The 21508-nt window shown below is 42.1% G+C and overlaps 1 protein-coding gene across 2 annotated transcripts in view; it reads left to right on the plus strand.

The window, feature by feature from the left end:
• Lpin2 (lipin 2) overlaps window positions 1-21508 on the plus strand; it is a 70427-nt gene that overhangs the window by 39207 nt on the left and 9712 nt on the right. For both annotated transcript variants that reach the window (XM_057758497.1, XM_057758498.1), the window contains exons 3-10: window positions 6670-6765; window positions 9666-9967; window positions 11460-11567; window positions 12438-12561; window positions 13542-13884; window positions 16535-16634; window positions 19996-20183; window positions 21229-21322. In XM_057758497.1, the coding sequence (XP_057614480.1) occupies window positions 6670-6765; window positions 9666-9967; window positions 11460-11567; window positions 12438-12561; window positions 13542-13884; window positions 16535-16634; window positions 19996-20183; window positions 21229-21322 (1355 nt within the window). The remainder of the gene's footprint in view (window positions 1-6669; window positions 6766-9665; window positions 9968-11459; window positions 11568-12437; window positions 12562-13541; window positions 13885-16534; window positions 16635-19995; window positions 20184-21228; window positions 21323-21508) is intronic.

A 21508-nucleotide genomic window follows, 5' to 3' on the forward strand; every position in this document is an offset into this window, starting at 1 on the left:
TCTTTTGGGATTAAGGTCAGCTATTTATTTTTTTTTTAACTGACTCTAAATTTTCAGACATGGTGACACCTGAGAAATGGACCTGAAATCCTAAGGACCTTAAAAGTACTATCTAGAGAGGCAGTCATTTTCCATGATGTGTTGGCGTTTGATAGAGCACCAGCACTTCTACTAATCCCAGAACTCAAGAGTTTAAGAAAGCAAACTTTGTGTTGACCTTTCACAAAGTCGATATCATGGTTATTTATCAAAGGAAAATATCCAGTGTATTGAAACTGTCCCCAACATGGGTGATAAGAGACTGCCTCCTGCTCTCATAAGCAGAAAAGCCAAAGTCCAGGGCATCTACTTCAGTCAGTGCTGTTTTAGAAATGTTTCAAAATTGCTACCAGAATTCGGTTCCCCACCTCAGAGTGCTGCCTCTGAGTGAGTTTTTCTTTATGCCGAGAGCAGCCAGTGCTTCCAACCTTACCTCCATTATCTCAGCAGACACAGGAGATATCCTTCCTTTAGAAGTCCTGGTGTTTGCACTTGGATGTAGACAGAAGTTTCTGTCCCGCCTGGTCCTGCAGTCATTCAGTCTCAGAGAAACACACTGAGGCTTATATTAATTATAAACGGTTTGGCCTGTTAGCTCAGGCTTATTATTAACTAGCTTCTTGCAACTTAAGTTAGCCATATTCTTATCTTTGTTTAGCCATATGACTTGGTACCTTTTCTCAGTGAGGCATTCTCACCTTGTTTCCTCTGCATCTGGCTGACTACTGCATCTCTCTGCCTTTACTCTTCTCAGAATTCTTGGTCTAGTTGCCCCACCTATACTTGCCTAGCTACTGACCAGTCGGTATTTTATTAAACCATTATGAGTGACAAATCTTTACAGTGTATGAGAGCACTTGAATCACATCCATCACAGACCTGTCACTGCAACTGGGAATGGAACATGTTGATTGGGCTGGGAACACAGCCTCACCGTCACCAGAATCCACTTGAAATGTAGAGTCTGAAATAAAAGATATTTAGAGATATTCTCACCCAAAGAGAGCATGCCAAAACAGATATTTATTTATTAATCCATTACTTGTGTGTATCTTTTCCATTTTAACATCAGTTATATACGTTGAACAAGACTAAACCACTGTCAAGGAAATATAACTCTGAGAAAGAAAGTCATTATTTTAGCAGACAGTTTTACTAGAATTTGATCTATCAGATTGAGAGTCCTCTTTAAAATAGTAACCTTGGGAAGCACTTGTTCTACCTTGGTGCTTCTCTTAGTTACTGTTGATTGCTGTGAAGAGACTGAAGAAGAGAGCATTTAATTAGTGGCACATTTTTAGGGGGGAGTTCATGACTATCATGGCAGGGATCATGCAGCCAGGCTGGCCTGGCGCTGGAACTGAGAGCTTGAATTCCTATCCACAAGTTGGAGACAGAGGCCTGGCCTGGCTTTTGAAACCTCAAAGCCTACCCCCAGTGGCACACCTCCATCAACAACGCCACACCTCCTAATCCTTCCTAAATAGTTCCACCAACTGGGAACAGTGTGCATGCACACGCCCACCTACACATGAGCAAATGCATTTAATTTTTTTGCCTAAAGAGTTTTTGCATATTCTTTTAGTGCACTCAATATTGGCACAATTTTATATACATTTAAATTTTTGGAAAGACAAAGCTTCATTTCATCCACAAATCAAGAGAGTTAAATAGTGAGTGTATAGAATAATGTGTTTGAAATACAAGATAATGGCTGTGAGGTGTTATGATTATACCTAAATAATTAAGACTTTGAATTTGAGTATTAAAAAAATAATTATTTCATTTCCCTATCTTTGGTTTAAATTGATAGCATCTAAAAATGAAAAATTTGAAGAATATCCATGTAAATGTATTTTTATTAAAGACAATATTAGTAATTTCATTTAAATAAACATTTACCTTTTTTTGCTTTTAATGCATATGTGTGTCTGTATATATGTACCTTGTGAGTGTGGCTGCCCGAGGAAGTCAGAAGAGGGTGTGTGCTTAGAGCTGGAGTTAAAGCAGCTGTGTTCGGTCTGACCTAGGTGCTGGGAGCCCCCTGCTCTGGTGCCTTACTTGTTGAGCTGTCTCTTCAACTGTTGTTACAGTGTTTTAAGTTAGTAATCATCCTTCTGTCCTTGTAGAGGAAGCTGCTAGGCTGCGAGGACCTCAGAAATCATACTTCTACCCCTTGGTTTCTTGGCAGTAAATATTCTCAGTAATATAAAATGTTAAGAAAGCTGACTAAACATTGGGTCAGTGGGTAAAAGTGCTTGCTGTACAGAGGGGTGGATGGCCCATTTGTGATCCCAGCATGCTGGAGGTACAGATGGGATCCCTGGAGCAAGCTGTCTAGGTACACTAATCAAAGTGCCCTAGGTTCCAGAGAAATCTTGCTTCAGTATATAAAGTGTAGAGCAATCAAGAAAGGCACACAAAGTCAACCTCGGGCCTCTTCACGGAAGCTCACTAGTGTATGTATACATAAACACACACAGACACACACAAACGTGGCCATTTCCTTTAAGAGGTAAAGAGAATGTGTTTGTGTAGGATAATTACTGTATTATTAATTGTCTGTGATATTTAACCTTTTTGGGTTTGTTTTTAATTAACATATGATAAATTACATATACTTAAAGAATTCATGACAAGTTTTAACCTCTATTTTTAGCATGCAAACCATCTCTACAACCAGGGTGAGAAACATTTTGTTGTCCTGTCTCCTTAGTCTCCTCTAGTCTCCAGTGGTTTCCCATGCCTTTGTTTCTTACGGTATTTTATTACATTGTTTGTGTGTTTGAAACAGGATCTCACTATGTGACCCAGGTTGGCTAGGAGCTCTGTGTATAGCCTGGGCTACCTTCAAATTTACTCTCTTCCTTCTTTGTTCTCCTGGTGTGTCATGCTAATCAACTTTCATTTATTTATTCAGTTATTTATTGTTTGTTTTTTGAGATGGGTCTTATTTTGCAAACAAACCCTGGCTGTCCTGAAATTTGCTGTGTAGACCAGGCTAGTCGCAAACCCATGGAAAACCACCTGCCTCTGCCTCCCAAGTGATAATGATTAATTTTTTAAATCCTTTTTTTAAATTAATTTTTGACTTCCAGGCAAGTCACAAAAATATTTTTTTTTTTAAAAAAAAAAAAATCTTTTAGGTGGGTGAGAATGGTCAGTAGTGACAGTGCTTGTCATTCAAGTGTGATGGCCTAAGTTCAGTCCGCAGAACCTGGTGACAGAAAGGAACCAACTCCAGAAAGTTGTTCTTAAACCTCCAATATTCAGAAATAAATGTAACAACTTTAAGAAATGGAAGTTTCCTCTGCCTAATATATTCTCCTTAATGTTAGTACTTCATATGGCCATTGTACTTGTGCCCAAACCAGAAATGTGTGCCAGCATACGCTGTCAACCAGAGCCGTCACCCCGATTTCACTGGGCTTTCTAGGACTGTCTGCTGTCTGCTCCACTGTGCTTTCCAATGCTGATCTTGAACTGCATGTCCTTGATGCTCCTCGGTCCTTCCCTGTGACTGTCCATAAGGAATATAGGGACACAGAGGTCTTTGTGGAGATTGCTCCTTTGAAATATCAGTTCAGAATGATGCTTACTCTTGTAAAGCACACTCGTCTGCACTGCGTGTCTTGTTCCTGTCAACACTCACTGTGCATCCCTGATTCCCGGTGTCTGCTAGGGTCGCTCCACCACAAAGCCCCTTGTAGGAAAATGTTCGGTTTTTCTCCTCATTTGGCTTACTACACAGATATTCACATTTCCCATAATTGTTCAACCCATAAATTTTAGTGTACATTGTTAAAATTTATCTACAGAATTATTAATGTGTGTACCTGTGATTTATATTTACCTTTCTTATTCCAGTTCTTAATTTAAATTTTATATTAAGGGCCATCTTTATCTTCATGTCTATTTTTCAGTTACTCAGTTGCTCTCCATGTGAATCCATAGTATTAGTTTTACAATAGCTTTTGCCTTATCCTTATAATTTTAGTTATTTAAATTGACCTATTTTTTTTCCTTCTTCCATATGGTAGTCTAGGAAAATCTTCCCTGCTTCAACCTTACAATCATTCATTTTACGTGTCCAAAGCACTCTGGTTGCTTTTAACTTAATTAGTATTTAAAAGCAATAATCTGACCACAGGTTTTTCTCACTACTTCTAAAATGTCTCAGCTGGCAAATCAGGAAACCGGTCTAGATGTAGGCACACGCGCGCATGTTTTACCCAAGCTTATGGTTCCTGTAGTGAGCTGTTTCTTCTGTAATGTTCAAATTTCATTTGAATTTCTCTTTTTTTATATTTTCTGTTTTGAAATTATAATTAACAACATTTCCTCCTTCCAAACCCTCCCCGATACCCATCCTGTCTTTCTTTCAAATTCATGACTTATTTTTTGTTTTGGTTTTTCAAGACAGGGTTTCCTTGTGTACCCTTGGCTGTCTTGGACCTCGCTCTATAGACTAGGCTGGTGTTGTGGAATATTAGTTTAAGATGTGTTTAATTTGTTTATGCTGTGGAACATTTGTTTAATGATGTAAAGATGTGTTGCATTCTTTTATGTTGCATTTGTTTAACTCTGTAAGCCTATGTTACTTTGCCTGTCTAAAACACCTGATTGGTCTAATAAGGAGCTGAACAGCTAATAACCAGGCAGGAGAAAGGTTAGCCAAGGCTTCCAAGCAGGGAGATTAAGTAGAAGGAGAAAAAGAGAAGGATTAAAAAGGACATCAGGGACAATTACACAACAAGCCATACAGTAAGAAAGAAAAGTATATGGAATAGAGAAAGATAAAAGCCCAGAGACAAAAGGTAGATGGGATCATTTAAGTTAAGAAAAGCTGGCTAGAAACAAGCCAAACTAAGGCTCGGCATTCATAAGAAGAATAAGTTTCCATGTGATTATTAGGAACAGGGTGCCCCCCCACCACCAAGAGAATAGAGAAAAAAAACTACAGGCTGGCCTCAAACTCAAAGAAATCTACATGCCTCTGCTTCCTGAGTACTGGGGTTAGAGACATGGTGCCACCACTGCCCGGCTGATTCTTGATTTCTTTATTCATTAATTGTTAAATATGCGTGTGTGTGTGTGTGTGTGTGTGTGTGTGTGTGTGATCTGAAACAGTCTGTATAATGTTATTTGTGTGTATGTTTTCAGGACAGATCATGATAAGCCTGGAGAAGACTTTCTCACACTTAGCATCCGTAGTTGCCTGTAGTTTTCTGTGTCAGGTTGAAGCCTCTCGTCTCCCCGCCCACATCCACATTAGCATGTACACATACTACAGTGTTGTTGTCTTTGTTCAGCTCGTGCTGGTGAGACTCGTAATTCCCAGGAAGCACAATCAAACAACAGACTCCCTGATCCTCTGGCTGTTATAGTCTCCCTGCCCCTCTTCTGCAGTGCTCCCTGAGTGAAAGAGTTTGTGTATACATTGGGCCTGGGCTCCACAACTCTGCATTTGGGAGGTTGTAGGTGTTTCCTTGATATGGACTTACCCAGTGAGACCTTGGGAAAGCTGAATTTTTCTTACATCACCGTCAACTCTTCCCCCCCCCACCCCACCCCGTGTTTTCTATCTTGGCCAATAGTTTCCTCCTTGGATTATTCATTTTTATAAATTATTACATGAGGTCTGGAGACACAGTTCAGTCAGTGAAGTGCTTGTTCTACAAGCACGTGGAGCCAAGTTTGATTCCCCAGAATCAATGTAAGTTCTGGGCATGGTAGCATGTGCTTGTTGGTGTCAGCTCTGGGGAGACAGACAAGCAGATTCCTAGGCTTTCTGCCTAGCCAGCCTGCCCTAATCAGGCAAGCCCAGGTTCCAGTGAGAGGCCCTGTCTCAAGATAGATGAACAGTGCCTAAAGGACTCACAGCCTGAGTTTGATCTCTGACTTCCATGCACACACATGTGCATATGCACCCACACATGCACAAAGATATACATACATGTACGCCCATATACAAAAGTTAGATATCTATAACCACATGCCCCCAAGCTTTGCTCTGTGGCTGAACTGAATAACAAAACGCAGTGCCAGTCACCAGCAGACTTCGCAGAAGACCAGTGACTGCTCATTGTTGCATAGCGACCTGGGATAAAAACCCTAGCAGGGAATTCACACAAAGCTCAATACGAGGGTACTGAAACATTTTAATGTTTGAATTCTGTGAGACAAGCCCTATTATGCTGTCTATAACTTGGGAAACACATAGATGTCTGTTACCAATATTTCTCACATTTTGCAATATTTGGCAGGTTAAGCTGGGCGTGGTGGCTCAGACTTGTAACTGCAGCACTTGAAAAATCTAAGCCTGAATTTTGTGAGTTCAACATCAGGATAGGCAACTTAGCAGAACCCTGTCCTCCAAAGAGAGAAAGATAAGAAAACCTAGAGACTAAGCAATAAATTTTAAAGTGCTGTGAAAACATTTCTTTCCATTCTCTCCCAGTACCCAAGTTTATTTCTTTCAGGGGTGGACTCTGGGGCTGGTAACAGTGTTTCTCTGGGCTATATCTCTAGAAACCCAATGCCACATTTGGCGTGTGAGCCAAGAATTGAGGTTTAGGTTAGCCTAGATGAAAGATTCTTTGTGCTGAATTGTGTGTGTTTCTTCCTTAGATTGATATAGAGATCAACGGCAGTGCGGTGGATCTTCATATGAAATTGGGTGATAATGGAGAAGCCTTCTTTGTAGAGGAGACTGAAGAAGAATATGTAAGTCTCGAAGGTCACAGCCCCTTGCACACTGTGTTGGCTTCTAGAACACGTCTCAGAACAGCTGCTCAGCTCTTCCCTTGCTTGTGTGGATGATTGGTATTGCCTAACAGGCTTTCCTTACATGTTGAACTAAACCCGAAAAAAGCTCACACCAGCTTTCAGGGTTTGGAGACTGTCTAGTATCAAAGGGCTTTCCTACTTCATGTTCATTAAAGCTTATGACTTGATTTGAATTCATTCAGCTCTGCCTCGAGATGGATCTCTTAAACTGTGTGTGAGTATGTACATACGTGACCTTTAAATTCGGAAGACATGTTTACAGGGCCAGAGAGATAGATCAGCTGGTAAAGACACATTCCAGATAGGCATCGTGACAACTTGAGTTTGGTATCCAGAGCCATATAAAGATGGAAGGAGAGAACTTCTCCAGAAAGTTGTCCTCTGATGCCATACTGATGCTATGCCACCCACCTGCCCCCCCATACTAATAAGGTTTTTTTTTAATGATTCTTTTGTTTGGTTGGGAATACTATACCCATGACCTTAAGAGCCACTGAATTATGATTTCAAGAGTTAAATTAACTGGCCTATGTCATCTTACATATTAGTGTACATGTGACTTCTTCTATAAGACAACTCATCTGTACCAGCCCCATGTCCTTCTGCAGTCTGGGTATTCCTGAGTGGGAACAAGAACAAGCTCTTCTTGATGTAGTCAGTCAATATGGCTCTTTTTAAAAACACTGTAGAAGCATCACTATCTTTTTCCATAAGAAATTAAATCTTAAAGCAAAAATAAGAAGCTTCAAGTTATTTGGATACAGAGACTTTGGGGGTTTGAAGGTGAACTACTAATTTGATGTTGTGAATTCACAAAGAAAAATGACAACCAAAATAACAAATAGCAAAACAAGATTATTTTGGTTGCCTTTTTTCTGAGCTTGGGAAAGAGCTCCAGTGTAGGCACTGTTCTGTGGGGTGGCTCTGAGGTAGAAGGAACCTTATCCTGTTGTCTTCCTGGACATCTTACTGGTGTTTTATTACCTCATTTGCATTTATAATAAACACAATTTCACCTCCTCAGAAGCAAAGGCAAAGAGCAGAGTAAGGCATCATAAGCATAATACGTTTTTGATGTTTCTGAACATCAGATGTAGGCCCTGTCACCGACGATCATTATGTAAACCAGTGATCCTTTGCCTGCTACAGGGCCTGCCAGCAGTTCTGTTTAAAGCCTGCTTTAGCAAGGTCAACTCAAAGAGCATCAACTTTGCAAAACTTTCTCTGTTTCATATATGACTAAATAGACCAGATTTTCCTGCACAATTGTAAATTCTAAGACAGCCAGAGCTACATACTAAGGGCCTCTTTAAAATAAAAATAATACAGTAAGAAAAAGTCCCAATTCATCCTACAAATATTAGAATTACTATTCTATGAATAAATAATAATAAAATAAGACCTGCTTTTTTTAAAAAAAAAATTTATTTATTTTGTATACAGTATCCTGTCTGTGTGTATGCCTGCAGGCCAGAAGAAGGCACCAGACCTTATTACAGATGGTTGTGAGCCACCATGTGGTTGCTGGAAATTGAACTCAGGACCTTTGGAAGAGCAGACAATGCTCTTAACCGCTGAGCCATCTCTTCAGCCCAAGACTTGCTTTTAAAGGGGATTAAAAGTTAACAAAAACCCTATTAGGTGGTGGGGTTTTTTTTGTTTTGTTTTGTTTTGATTTTATTTTTGAGACAGGATTTCTCTGTAGCTTTGGGGCCTGTCCTGGAACTAGCCCTGGTAGGTCAGCCCCCCCCCCCCCCCCCCCCCCCGCTGTTTATTTAGTTTTTGTTTATCTTACTTTTTGACCTTTATCAACATTCCTTTTCAGTCAGCAGTTCCGAAACAAACCCTCTTTTTAACAGTTTCCAAGGTGTAGATTTGCCTTGTTTATCGAATCGTCTTATTGGTAGATGTCTTAATTATGTTTCTATTGCTGTGATCTATTGTATGAACCATGAAGTTCACCCTACAGCTTTCTTCATTAAAAGAGGTTGGAGCAGGACCTGGAGGCAGAAACTGAGGCAGAGGCCATGGAGAATCGCTGCTTACCAGCGTGTTCCTTATGGCTTATTTTCCTATACCAGCCAGGACCACCTGCCCGTAATGGGCCAGTTAATTTGTGCTTGTCTACCTCTCCTTTCTTCTGATTGAAATAAATGATGAGAAGCTCATTAGATTTAATGTATTCAGTATTAAGTTGAAAAGTTTAATTATTCTAAATCTCGGGCTGCCTTTTCTTCCTCTGAGTTCCTGAGAGGATACTTGGATTGAAGTGCTCTGATCTCCTTCATTGTCGGATGTTGCCTCTGTCATGATCACTTCCTCACTTGGCTCTAAATCCTGCCCCGCTGCCCTTGTCAGGTGTGGTCTTGGCCTTGGCCTCTGCTTCACCAGGCTCTTACATCACGTCAGTCCTTGTAATACTCAGCACACTGCTGCCACTTTGATAGCTCTTTGTACAGAATTTAATCGGCTCAGGTTCTTTTTGTTGTTTTTGTTTTTCAGGATAGGGTTTCTTTGTGTAGCCCTGGCTCTCCTGGAACTCAGCTACTAGGCTGGCCTTGAACCCAAGGAAATACTCTTGCCTTCTTCGTACTGGCACTAAGGCGTGCTCCCCCACCGCCTAACTAATGGGCTCAGAATTTAATTGCAGGCTTTTCATCTTCTGTGCGGTTCTGAGAAAGACTCAGTTACATACTGAAATGAACTCACGTTTATTTAAGTCTACCTTTACTGACAATGCCCTCTTACCCCTGTGAAAAGTTGTATACTTGAGAAATTAATTATTGTTTTGATAACTGTCCAGTTTGTTGTAGATAACTTTTCTTTTATTCTTTAAGGAGAAACTACCTGCTTATCTTGCCACTTCGCCAATTCCTACTGAAGACCAGTTCTTTAAAGATATTGACACCCCTTTGGTAAAGTCAACCAGAGATGAAAGGCCATCTCAGAGCCCAGGTACTTCTCACACCTTGGAAACAGAGACAGTTTTCGCTCCAAGTTCTGTGAAAAAGAAGAAACGAAGGAGAAAGAAGTGCAAACAGGACAATAGGAAGGAGGAACAGGCGGCTTCTCCTGTCTTAGAAGATGTATGTGATGTGGGTGTGAGCTCTGATGATGAAAAGGGAGCCCAGACAGCAAGGTAAGGTTCCCAGTCTGGACAGGGGCTTGTGCACCCAGTAGAGCCCCAAGGCAGCTACTAGCTGCTGCTACTCTTGAAGGTGTGTAGTGTGAATCTGATGCCCTCACCCAACTGTTTATTGTGGGATCAGTGAAAGAAGCATCACATCCCACTTACTGTCAGATCTGGTGTGCTGCTAGTGCTCTTCGGGACCGTCTGGAGGTGTGCCTCCTTCCATTGAGTACGTTTCAGAAAAGAGACTGTCAGCTCTTACTGAGCAATTTGCTGGGAGTGCACAGATTCAAGTGGGAGCATTATAGTCCAGTTGTGTAGCTTTCCAACCCAAGGGTCTGTCTTTCCCCCTCCCCTTCCTCTGCACCTTCCCTGCCTCTTGGTCCTCCTCTCCCTCATTCTCTCCCCTACCCGTCCCCATCCCCTTCCCCTTCCCCTCCTTTTCCCTTCCCCTTTCTCTCTGTTCCTGTCTTCTGTGCCCTCCTTTCCCCTTCCTTCATTGCCTGCCCCATTCCTCCCTCCTCCCCTTTCCTTCCCTTCCTATCCCATTCTCTTCCTTATCCCCCTTTCTTTTCTGCTTCCCCCTCCTTCCACAGGGTCTCACTGTAGAGCACAGGTTGGCCTCAGACTTATAATCCTTCTGCTTCCAATTCCTGAGTACTGGGATTGGTATATACCAATACACCTGGCATCCCTTCTCAGGTTCTTATATTTGGTATCAGACCTTTTCCTGGGAAACAAGAGTTTTGTTTTGAGTTTATAAGTTAAAGGAGTTTCAGTTTAAGTGGGAGTTTCTGATCACCGCTTACATACCAGTTAGTAGAATTACTCAAAACCTCTAACACTTTTCAAATCAGAACTACCTGAAATTTCAAGGTAGCAGTTTAAGGCAGAATGTGCATTGTTTTCTCACTTAAGATAGAATTTTCTTCCACCTGTTTGAGCACTGGACTCAAGCCCTGGAAGGACATCCGTGTGATGTGGTTGGAGAGCAAATGGCAGTTTTCTTTCTGTGCTCTTAGCCCACCAAATTAAGTGGTGTGATTCCAGTTTACATTCAACAAACTACTGGGGCTTGAGTCTTCTATAAGAAGCTCTTAAACCTGCGGGATTGTGCCTTATGCTTTCCAGAGATTTCCACATGCTACCCCTTATAAACCTAAACCTCATATTGACGTGTGATAAATTCCCTAATGATGAAAAGTGAAGTCATAGCTTTTACTTTGGACAATTCATTGTACTAAATGGAGCAACATCCCTAGCCTATCAGAAATTTTTAATCATGTTTATTTTATATCCTTCTATGATATGGCTACTGGCTATCCTCCTGTTATATGGTGGGTGGCTTTGGTCATACCTCCTTGATCATGTTAGCCTTTTCCAGAAGATGCTGCTAATCGTGTGGCCTTCTGTTGATAAGAGACTTGTTGGTACCCATTTTAAAGCTGACTTTAAATCATTCCTACCCCTCTGGGTTTTGTTCTGTTTTCCCCTTTCGTAGAGGATCTTCAAATGCTCCCTTAAAGGAAGAAGACTATAAGGAGCCTCCACTCTTCCATTCCGGGGATCACTATCCCTTATCTGATGGAGATTGGTCCCCATTAGAAACGTGAGTATCTCTGAACTTTCTGTTTTCCTAAGGGAAGAGGGGAGTGCATATTAGTAGCTTTTATGTTATTTGATAGTAATAACGCTTTCTGTTTATATAATAGTAGAGTAACCATCAGGTAAAATTTAACATGAATATGAACTATTTTTAACAACCATTTTGTTCCTAAATTTAATCTTATTCTGATGGTGTTTGCTAGTTGTAAATCTGAATAATTAGGATAGGATTTGCTCTACCTACTGTTAAATTCTATTATTTGGTGTCAAATAAATAATGTAGTGAAAGAATGTGTGGTCATACTGTTCATTTTCTGTGATCAAACCTTCAGATTTTAAATGATTTTTTTAAGTTTATGTATTTTATGCATAAAATTGTTTTGTCTACATATATGTCTGTGCACCGTAGCATGCATGGTGCCTACAGAAACCAGAAGAGGAAGTTGGATCCCTAGGAGGTTAGTTACAGGTGATTACAGTTAGCAGATGATTGCGAGCTGCCATGGGATTCCTGGGAACTGGACCCAGGTTCTCCAGTTCTTTACCACTGAGCCATTTCTGCAGCCCTTATTAACTGATTATTAATCGTACCTTCCTGTGTGTTTTCTGTCTTACAAAATTAACTGTATCATTGGTTTTCTGTGAGAAGCAAACATTATGGAGGGTCTACAGGAGACCTGGAAAGTTCTTAATAATCACTTCCTGTCATTTTTATTTTACTAAAGAACTCAGGTGGAATGAGCAATTGATGTTTCCCTCAGTGGAGTGTTTCTACTTGTAGATGACATAGTCACACTTACATTTACTTTTCTCTACACACTGTGAGTCTCAGCAAGACTGAGCCTTGTTTTTCTTTGTTCTTGTGTGTTTGCAGCACTTATTCCCAGGCAATGTGTCCTAAGAGTGATTCAGAGTTGGAGGTGAAGCCCGCTGAGAGCCTGCTCAGATCTGAGTCTCACATGGAGTGGACTTGGGGCGGGTTCCCAGAGTCTACCAAGGTACTGGGACTTACTGGAAAGACTAGGATGTGTCTGAGTATGTTGCAAGGAGGCCACTTGTTCATCCCAGCCTCCCGGCTAGCTTAGCCCTGAAGTAACCACACAGAAACTGTATTAATTAAAACTGCTTGGCCCATTAGCTCTAGCTTCATATTGGCTAACTCCTATATCTTTATTTAACCCATTTCTGACAATCTGTGTATCACCACGAGGTTGTGGCCTACCAGAAAAGTTTCAGCACGTCTGCCTCCAGCCATGGATCCATGGCGTCCCTCTGACTCTGCTTTCTTCCTCCCAGAATTCAGTTCTGTCTTCTCCGCCTACCTAAGTTCTGCCCTATCAGGCCAAGGCAGTTTCTTTATTTATTAACCAATATAAGCAACACCCAGAGGCGACTCCCACATGATGAGTAAACACCAGTAAAAAGTCTTTGCTGTTAAACGAAGGAAGCAATTTATTATTGAGCTCAGAGTATAATGATGGCATTGCCCTCTTGTGGTTGAAAGATAAATAAAAATTAACATTTCTTTATAAAATTTCCACTGTACACTTACTTATAACTTAATACAATAATATCTTTTGTTTCTACATAACAAATAATGCTGATTAAAAAAATTTAAAGATACCTAAAAGAAACTAGAGTTTCCACACTGAAAAATTAAATCCCGAAAGTTAGGGTAGGATATAACTCAACTGGTGAAGGTTTGCCTGCTGTGCTCTAGACAGTGGGCAGGAGGAGGTTCATAGACTTTTCAGCTAGCTCACGATGAGGGAATAATGTACTGAAAGATTCATTTCTTGGAAGAAAATCATTTAAATCCCATGTTGAATTCAGTTTTGTAAAAACAGAAATTGACTTGTTTATATGACTGAGTGCTTTAAGTTGCCTTAAGGAGCAGTAGGGTCGTGAATGAAGTTTTCATGTGTGCTATAAGCTGTTTCCCTCAAGATGAGCATTTTTAAACAATTCATATTTGCAGGTCTGCAAAAGAGAAAGATATGACTGTCATCCAAGGACAGCTACAATTACGCCGTCGGAAAACACTCATTTCAGGGTCATTCCCAGTGAAGACAGCCTCATAAGAGAAGTCGAGAAGGATGCTGCTGTTGAAGATACTGTCTGTACCATCGTGAGACCCAAACCCAGAGCCCCGTGTAAGCAGCTGAGTGACGCAGCTCCTGCTCAGCTTCCTGAACTGCCTCTCGAGGCCCCTCAGACTTCATCTGTGTTAGATGCAGACCATGCTCCCAGTCCATCCTCAATAGAAGCTCCCTCAGAATCCAAACCAGCTGCTAAAGTAGACTCACCAACAAAGAAGAAAGGTAACTGTGTGTTTGGCATCACACAGCATCAGTGGGTGGTGTATTATTTCAGTGTCTCACATACTGTGAGGTAGCTGTCTCTGCTCTTGTGATCTCCAGTCAGAACATGTCCCACACTTCATTGTGATGACTTACCCATGTGGCTTCTCTTACTTCTCTTACTCTCTAAATTCCGAACAAGATGGTAAGCGTCCTTCTATAGTCAATACTCAGTGGACCTCTAAGAAGTACTTACTAAGAAAGTAAATGAATTGTGTTCTTATCAGTTGGTAAGTAGTGACAGTACCACTGTCGGTGTGAAGAAATCATATGTATATTCCCCGAGTACACTAAGTATCTGTGCTATGCTTTTGTTTTGTTTGTTGAGACAGGGTTTCTCTGTAGCTTTGGAGCCTGTCCTGGAACTAGCTCTTGTAGACCAGACTGGTCTCGAACTCACAGAGATCCACCTGCCTCTGCCTCCCAAGTGCTGGGATTAAAGGCGTGCGTCACCACCGCCCAGCCTGTGCTATGCTTTAAGCTAAGGTTCTACCAAGATTCATGTGCTATCTTTGATTATTAACTAAATGTGCTAGTGAATAAAATCTTAAATGGCCTTTTGCTTAAATAAAAGTAAAAGTAGAATGGAGAAAAAATGTTTTCTCAGACATCTGCTTGGCTAAAGGAAAAATTTGTAGTTCGTATGGTTTAAAATAAATATCCACTGGAGGTTGGAGAGGTGGTTCGGTGGTTAAGAATACTGGCTGCACTTTGATTCCCAGCATCTACATGGCAGCTAACAGTCATCTGTGATTCCAGTTCCAGGGAACTCAGTGCTCTCTTCTGGTCTCTGGGCACCAAGCACATGGCCATATATCAGGCAAAACACCATATACCTAAAATAAAAATATTTTTAAGTGTCCACTAATTATTGGTGCTTTCTTTCACTAATTTCCCTCCTAAATTGGTGTGGAGGAGTTCAGCCCTTGTCACAACTCCTTACTCTGTATCAGTTGTCTCAGTAAGAGTCAGAAACTACACACATTGAATGCTGTCTTGGAGCCTTTATCTAAGGAAGTAAAACCTTACCTAAAACCGCCTGTCTTATTAGCTGAGTGTCTGCTTCACTTTGAAGACAAAAAGTAAAGGAGCACGGAACATTCCATTTTGACAAACTGATACAGACTCATATCATTCATAAATGAATTGTCAGAAATAAGACTGTGGCTGTCAAGGGGATCTGTGACCAAATCTGATGACTAGCTGACAGTGACTCTCTCAGAAATCTACACCAAGTATTCTGATGTAAGAACTGTTAAGGGGCATGACCAGTTCTTGTATGGTAGATGCTTTGGTTTGGTCTAAGACACTGTAGGAATTCACAGGGACAGGAGAAAGAGTCCTACTGTTTCCTAGCTTTATTCTCTTCACCGCCCCCCCCAACTTGATTATGAAAGTTTTATACATACCGTGGTACATCACTTAGATGTTGTCTGAGTGGTACATCAGAGATGTTTTCTGAGAAGTATGTCATCAAGCAATTTAGTATTGTTTTTTACACAGTGTAAATCAATCGACTTGTCCTCTTGGTATAGTCAGGAGATGCAGGAAACCTGCCAGGATGCTGTTGCTAGTGTATGATGACATACTGTTTTAGATTTCAGTAGGTATATGGGAGTATGCCTAAACTAATAGTATATATATAAGTAAGCCACTTTCATCATTATCAAGCATTATATCACGTACTTAATTAGATTGCTATACTAACAGGACTAGCGATGCCATAGGTTCATTTACTCCACCATCATTACAAACATGGTATGTTACCCTAAGACACTCCTGGGTACCACCATTATATGTGCATCCACTGAAGTGTCCTTATGTGGTGCAGTGCACAGCTGTGTCTCCTTGCCATCTCCTGACTCACAAACAGCAAGTTCTAGACATTGTGACATTTCTCCCTTAAAGACCTCAGGACATGCCACCTAAGTATATTCTCTGTAGAACTAAAGTATTATTGACAGATACACAGAGAAAGAAAGAAACAGGGTGTCGCGCCCCCCCTCGTCCAGCAAGGATGACGCGACCACCGGAGCTCTTCTCACTGCAGTTTTATTCCAGGAGTTTATTCACAATTGTAAAATCTCTCTCTCTCTCTCTCTCTCTCTCTCTCTCTCTCTCTCTCTGTCTCTCTGTCTCTCTCTCTCTCTCTCTCTGTCTCTCTGTCTCTCTCTCTCTCCTCTCTCTCCCAGCCCTTAAGTAGGCCTGGGCCGCCAACCTCAGATTGCCAGGTGGACACTGCCCATAGGTCCAAGCATATGCAAGCAGCTGACAGTCATTGCATGATAATAGCATAAGTCAGGCTTTAGCCATAGGAGTTGATTATCACAGAGAGCACTCGCTTTCGGGATCGCGGAGGGCGGGAGCCAGCACCATCAGGTGCGACTCCACGCAGCTCTCTACATTGCCATCAGGTGTGGCTTCATGCAGCTCACTACAACAGGGCACAAAGTGAGGACAAGGGCAAGGCAGGAACCCTTCTAGGGATTGATCCTTGGACCTTGCTTTAGGCGGAGAGTGGCCCATTCTGTTTAGAAAACTTGGTGCCATTGCAGAGTTGGTAAATAGAGAACAAATTCTTACCTCTGGTGTGTTTCTCTTTTAATAACAGGTGTCCACAAAAGAAGTCAGCACCAGGGCCCTGACGACATTTACCTTGATGATTTAAAGGCTCTTGAGCCTGAAGTGGCAGCTCTCTATTTCCCTAAAAGGTAGTGTGTGTTTGTGCGGTGAGGTGTGAAAAGCTTGAGAAACTCCAGTTGTTTCATCTGAGTAAGAGGAACAGAGTGATGGTCTCTTAGCTAAATCTGCTTATGCTTCGGGTTGGAGAAGCTCTCAGATAGTTTGTGTTGTTTTGAGTGCAGTGACTTGAAAATAATGTGTTGTTTATGAAACATTTAGTACAATAAGGAGAGAGATCTGCGTAAGAGGTGTGTGTGTGGTGCTGGTGCTACAGTGCACACTTGTGGAGGGCAGAGGACAGCGGGGTCGGTCCTCTCTGCACTACACAGGCTCCAGGGATTGAACTCAGGTTGTCAAGCTCTCACAGCAAGCACTCCACCTGCTTAGCCATCCTGCGGGCCTAGTTGAGTCTCTTTATAGTCGTTAATAACAAACTGAATACACTTAAGGTATTCTTTGGCATTTGTTTTATTTGTGTGTTTTAAACAGCACATTTTAATTTACAACCATTTTACAAAGAATTTCTTCACTCCTTTGAAGAATGTGAATCCACTTCTGAACCTGAGCCTTATAAGGCCCCATTCTCGGGGACCCTGTGTCCCCATAGTGCCCATAGTCCCTACCATGTCACAAAACCATTCTTCCTATCCCTCGTTATTTTAAGGTAACTCGACCATGAACCTCAGACACAATGTATGTTAACCATGTTCCCTTAAAGGAATTACTACTTAATATACTGATTATAAAACTTAATTTTCTTCTCAGAAAATGTGGTTTGGATTTACTGTGCACTATATACAAGCATTGTTTTATATGATTTATTGGGAAAACCTACTTCATTTTTTACTTGAAATGGAAAATGAGATCGATATAAATATATTTAAGATTTTTAACAGCTATTTTTGAGAGGTTCTTAAAGTTTGTTTGTAACTCTATATAGTAGACTATCTTAAAATACCCACATACTTTATTTGAAGTAATGGGTTTTTATAGATGAAAAAATTGAAATTGGTCCAGTTTTTTTTTTAAGGGTAGAAAAAATTAAAATGCGGTCTGTTAGAATTATGACTTTCTCTCATTTCCCAGTCCTTTTATATTGGATTTTTTAAAATATCCCTATTTAAAAATAGGGAGCAAGGCCACGCATGCTGGCACACACTTCAATTTAACCCAGCACTCAGGAGGCAGAAGCAAGTAGATTTCTGTGAGTTAGAGGACAGCTTGGTCTACATAACGAGTTTCAGGACAGCCAGCTGGAGTTACATAATAGAAAAACCATGTCTCAAAGAACAAAAAAGAAACAAAGGGAAAGGAAATAGTCACTAATGCAGTGAAACTTGGTCATAGTTTTGCTGTTGATTAGCCACATGTAGCGGAAGGACTGAAAACTGGGGCATGTCATAGGCTATTTTATTGCATATGAGTGTGCTCTGTTGTGATTGTCACATATATTACTAAATAGTCATAATTTATACAGCTGATGTTCACACGCGTCCCATCATTCCTGTGGGTTTGGCAGCATGCTGAGTCAGAAGGCAGCCCTCATGTTGGCATGCCCTTCTGGCTGGATGACACCAGCTGCCGTAACTGATAAAGCCCCGTGCCTTACTGTTGGGCTAGCGTTCCGTCACTAGTGTTGGGAGGCCCACACACAGGCCTTCCTCTGTCTCAGGCTCTACAGAGGAACAGACGGGGACAGGAAGAGTGTGAGACTGCTGTCTCCCATTTCCGCAGCTTAGGTGCTGACAGAGACCTCTCATGTGCGGGAGTTAGAGTTTTCTCCAAGTGTGACTGTGCTTACCTGCCTCTCACCGCATGAGTTGCTGCAGTGCCATATCTCAGTGGGCGTGGCTCTTGTGAGGAGACCACATCTCTGTCAGTTTCCTCTTAGTTTGAAGGTGCGCATTCCCCAGACATAAACAACTTCCCGTGAGAACATGCCTGCATTTCCACACGCTGCTGCCACCTGCTCCTCAGCCCTTAGATGTTTCCAGAAGTACATGTTCATGTCACCAGGTGTGTCATGTTTTGTGAAAGACCCTGGCTTCTTGGGTTGGTGATGTCACTCAAGGTGATGTCACTCAGCAGCCAAGTGCCTGCCTCGCCACACAGGAGGCTCCTGAGTTCAACCCCCAGTACTAAAAAAAGGAGGGAGAGCTGACTTCTAGGTGAGCAATCCGAGCATCTCAAATATTAGAGTAGCTTCCATTGTGACCGAAAAACGTGACGTGCCATCTCCTGACTTCACATTTAAGCTCCATTCCAAAAGTCCAGTGTGTGCTCCTTCTGGCGCCAAGCTTTCTGTGCCTTGTCTCAGAAATAAGAGTAGTGAGGTCCAGGCCTCGCTGCTATACAGACAGTTCTAGAGGGTCAGGCCTCCGGAGTACTTTGCCCTTGAGTGTTTCTGCTTTTAAATTAGGCTAGTTTTGGATAGTATTAAGATGAATTTAGAAAAGCCTTGGGTTTTGTTTTCAGAATACAGCTTTGGACTTAGTAATTTTCTACAGACTGTGTATATTACCATGCCCTTTTTCTTGGAATGCAGTGATCAAAGGGCTTCCAAATGTCAGATTTTTCTTAACTTTCCTGTTATTTCATTGTGGCAATTTGAGTAAGTGCTTTTAACTCTTTTACCCCTTTAGTTACAGCCAGGAAGGCCCCAGTTGAAACACTGGCCCATGAGAAGTGGTTACTACATTTGTAGTTGATTTTTTAGTTCTCACATTCCTGCTGCTGGCATTTATAATGTGAGGTTTTTTGTTGTTTTGTGTTTGTTTGTTTTTCGAGACAGGGTTTCTCTGTAGCTTTGGAGCCTGTCCTGGAACTAGCTCTTGTAGACCAGGCTGGTCTCAAACTCACAGAGATCGCCTGCTTCTGCCTCCTGAGTGCTGCGTGCACACTGCCACCCGACTATTTTTAAACTCTACTTTAAAAAGCTGTGGAGCAGGGTCACTGGGAAGATGGCTTGGTGGATAAGAGCAGTTACCTATGAGAAGCATAAGAACCCAAGTTCAGATCCCCAGCCCCCACATAAACAGGGCATAGTGCTTTATGTACCTCTAACTCCAGCCTTGAGTGGTGGAGACAGGTAGATCCCAGGAGCTCTGTCGTTGACCAGCCTGGCCCAAATGGCAAGTTGCAGTTCAGGGAGCCACCCTGTTTACAGCAGGTAAGTCTCAGAGTGATAGAGAACACCTGGCTGAACTCCATACTCTGACCTTTTCGTGTGTGTTTGTTACCCTGTACTTACTTACATGCATACATCATGTACTCATCCACCCCAGAAGTTACGTTTGATTTCTCATCTGTTTCTCATAGGATTCTAGAGGACCATGTATTAAGCCAAAAATGGAATAAATCCTTAGTTCTCCTTCCTTCTGTCTGCCACAGTGACACCGATCCTGGCTCCCGGCAATGGCCTGAATCCGACACATTCTCTGGCTCTCAGTCCCCACAGTCTGTGGGAAGTGCAGCTGCAGACAGTGGCACCGAGTGCCTCTCAGACTCTGCCATGGACTTGCCTGATGTCACTCTCTCCCTCTGTGGAGGCCTCAGTGAGAATGGAGAGATTTCTAAAGGTATGCTGGACAGCCATGCCTGTCTTCACCTCAGAAGGGCAAGCCTGGTCATCACTTGATTTGACACCTGTCTTTGTGTCCAGACCTCTGTTCAGTAAATTACTGGCATGAGGGAAAGATATTAATGAAATCTACTTTGAGTTACCATAAATTCTTAACTGGCTTTGTGTGAGTGTGGGTAACTTTTCATAAGGCCTTGTCTTAGAGTCTCACAGTGCCTTTGTGTGTGGGGGTAGTTCCGTGAGGCCCTCTTTTTGAGACTCTTAATTTCACACTCGGAAGCTTACGGGCTGCTCTGTCTGCAGAGCAGCAGGTAGGATCACGTCCCATCGATCTTGCATGTGTGTGAGACCGCTGAAGAACCCGTGGGGAGCGCCTAGCCGCCTTCCTGACAAGCTCGGGACTCAGGAAGGGAAGACTGGAGCTGCGGGGTGGTGTCTGTTCACTGAGTAAACAGTCTGATTGCCTCTGTCCCAGGCTTGAGAGATGTCCGCCCCATGTTCTTGCAGCCTTTGCCCCCCACCTCCTGTGTTAAGAGTTAACAGGAAGCCGTGCACCCCTAGCTCCACCTGATCCCCTGCTATTGTAGTGTGAACAGCACTGAACCAACTTGCCTGGGTTGACCCTTGTAATCCAGGCAGATGTGATCCCTCAGTTGTCCTGCCTTTACCCACTTTGTATTCACTTTAAGTCACAACTTTTCTGAGTTTGCCCCCTACCTGTAATGGCTTTTCCTGGAAGGCAGGCGCTCCTTCTGTGACTGGCACATTACATGAGCACTGCCCTTTGTCCCCACTCCCCAAAACTGCTTCAAATAGCAGCAGGGGTTCACGGAGTGTTAGAAAGGGGGTGGAGGTTTTATTATATTTTGGTTTGGGGTTTAGTTTGAGTCCTAAAACTATGAAAGTGTCTTTTGATAAACGTGGAAAACATAGTTTCCTCTAAAAGCCTTTTTTTAAGCCCACAAGTCCTTTAGTGCTGAGTACTGTGACCGTCTCCAGAGATCTGTGCCCTCTCACATGCTGATGGCTGCTTTACTTTGCAGAAAAGTTCATGGAGCATATCATCACTTACCATGAGTTTGCAGAAAACCCTGGCCTTATCGACAACCCGAACCTTGTAATACGGATATATAACCGGTAAACACCGCTGCCTTGATCGTTGCTAAGTACTCCACAGTTTCCAACTGCCATTGTTTTCCTTGCTGTAGGATTTGTTATCACACAAATGAGAACACAGTGATTTACAAGTGAGGCTGAACCTTCACCTTTTGACCTGAGCTGGTGCAATGCTGTCTCTTTGTTTTATGAGTCTTACTGCTTCTC

Source organism: Chionomys nivalis, chromosome 26 (genome assembly GCF_950005125.1).
Source record: "Chionomys nivalis chromosome 26, mChiNiv1.1, whole genome shotgun sequence".
In the NCBI taxonomy this organism is placed as follows: domain Eukaryota; kingdom Metazoa; phylum Chordata; class Mammalia; order Rodentia; family Cricetidae; genus Chionomys; species Chionomys nivalis.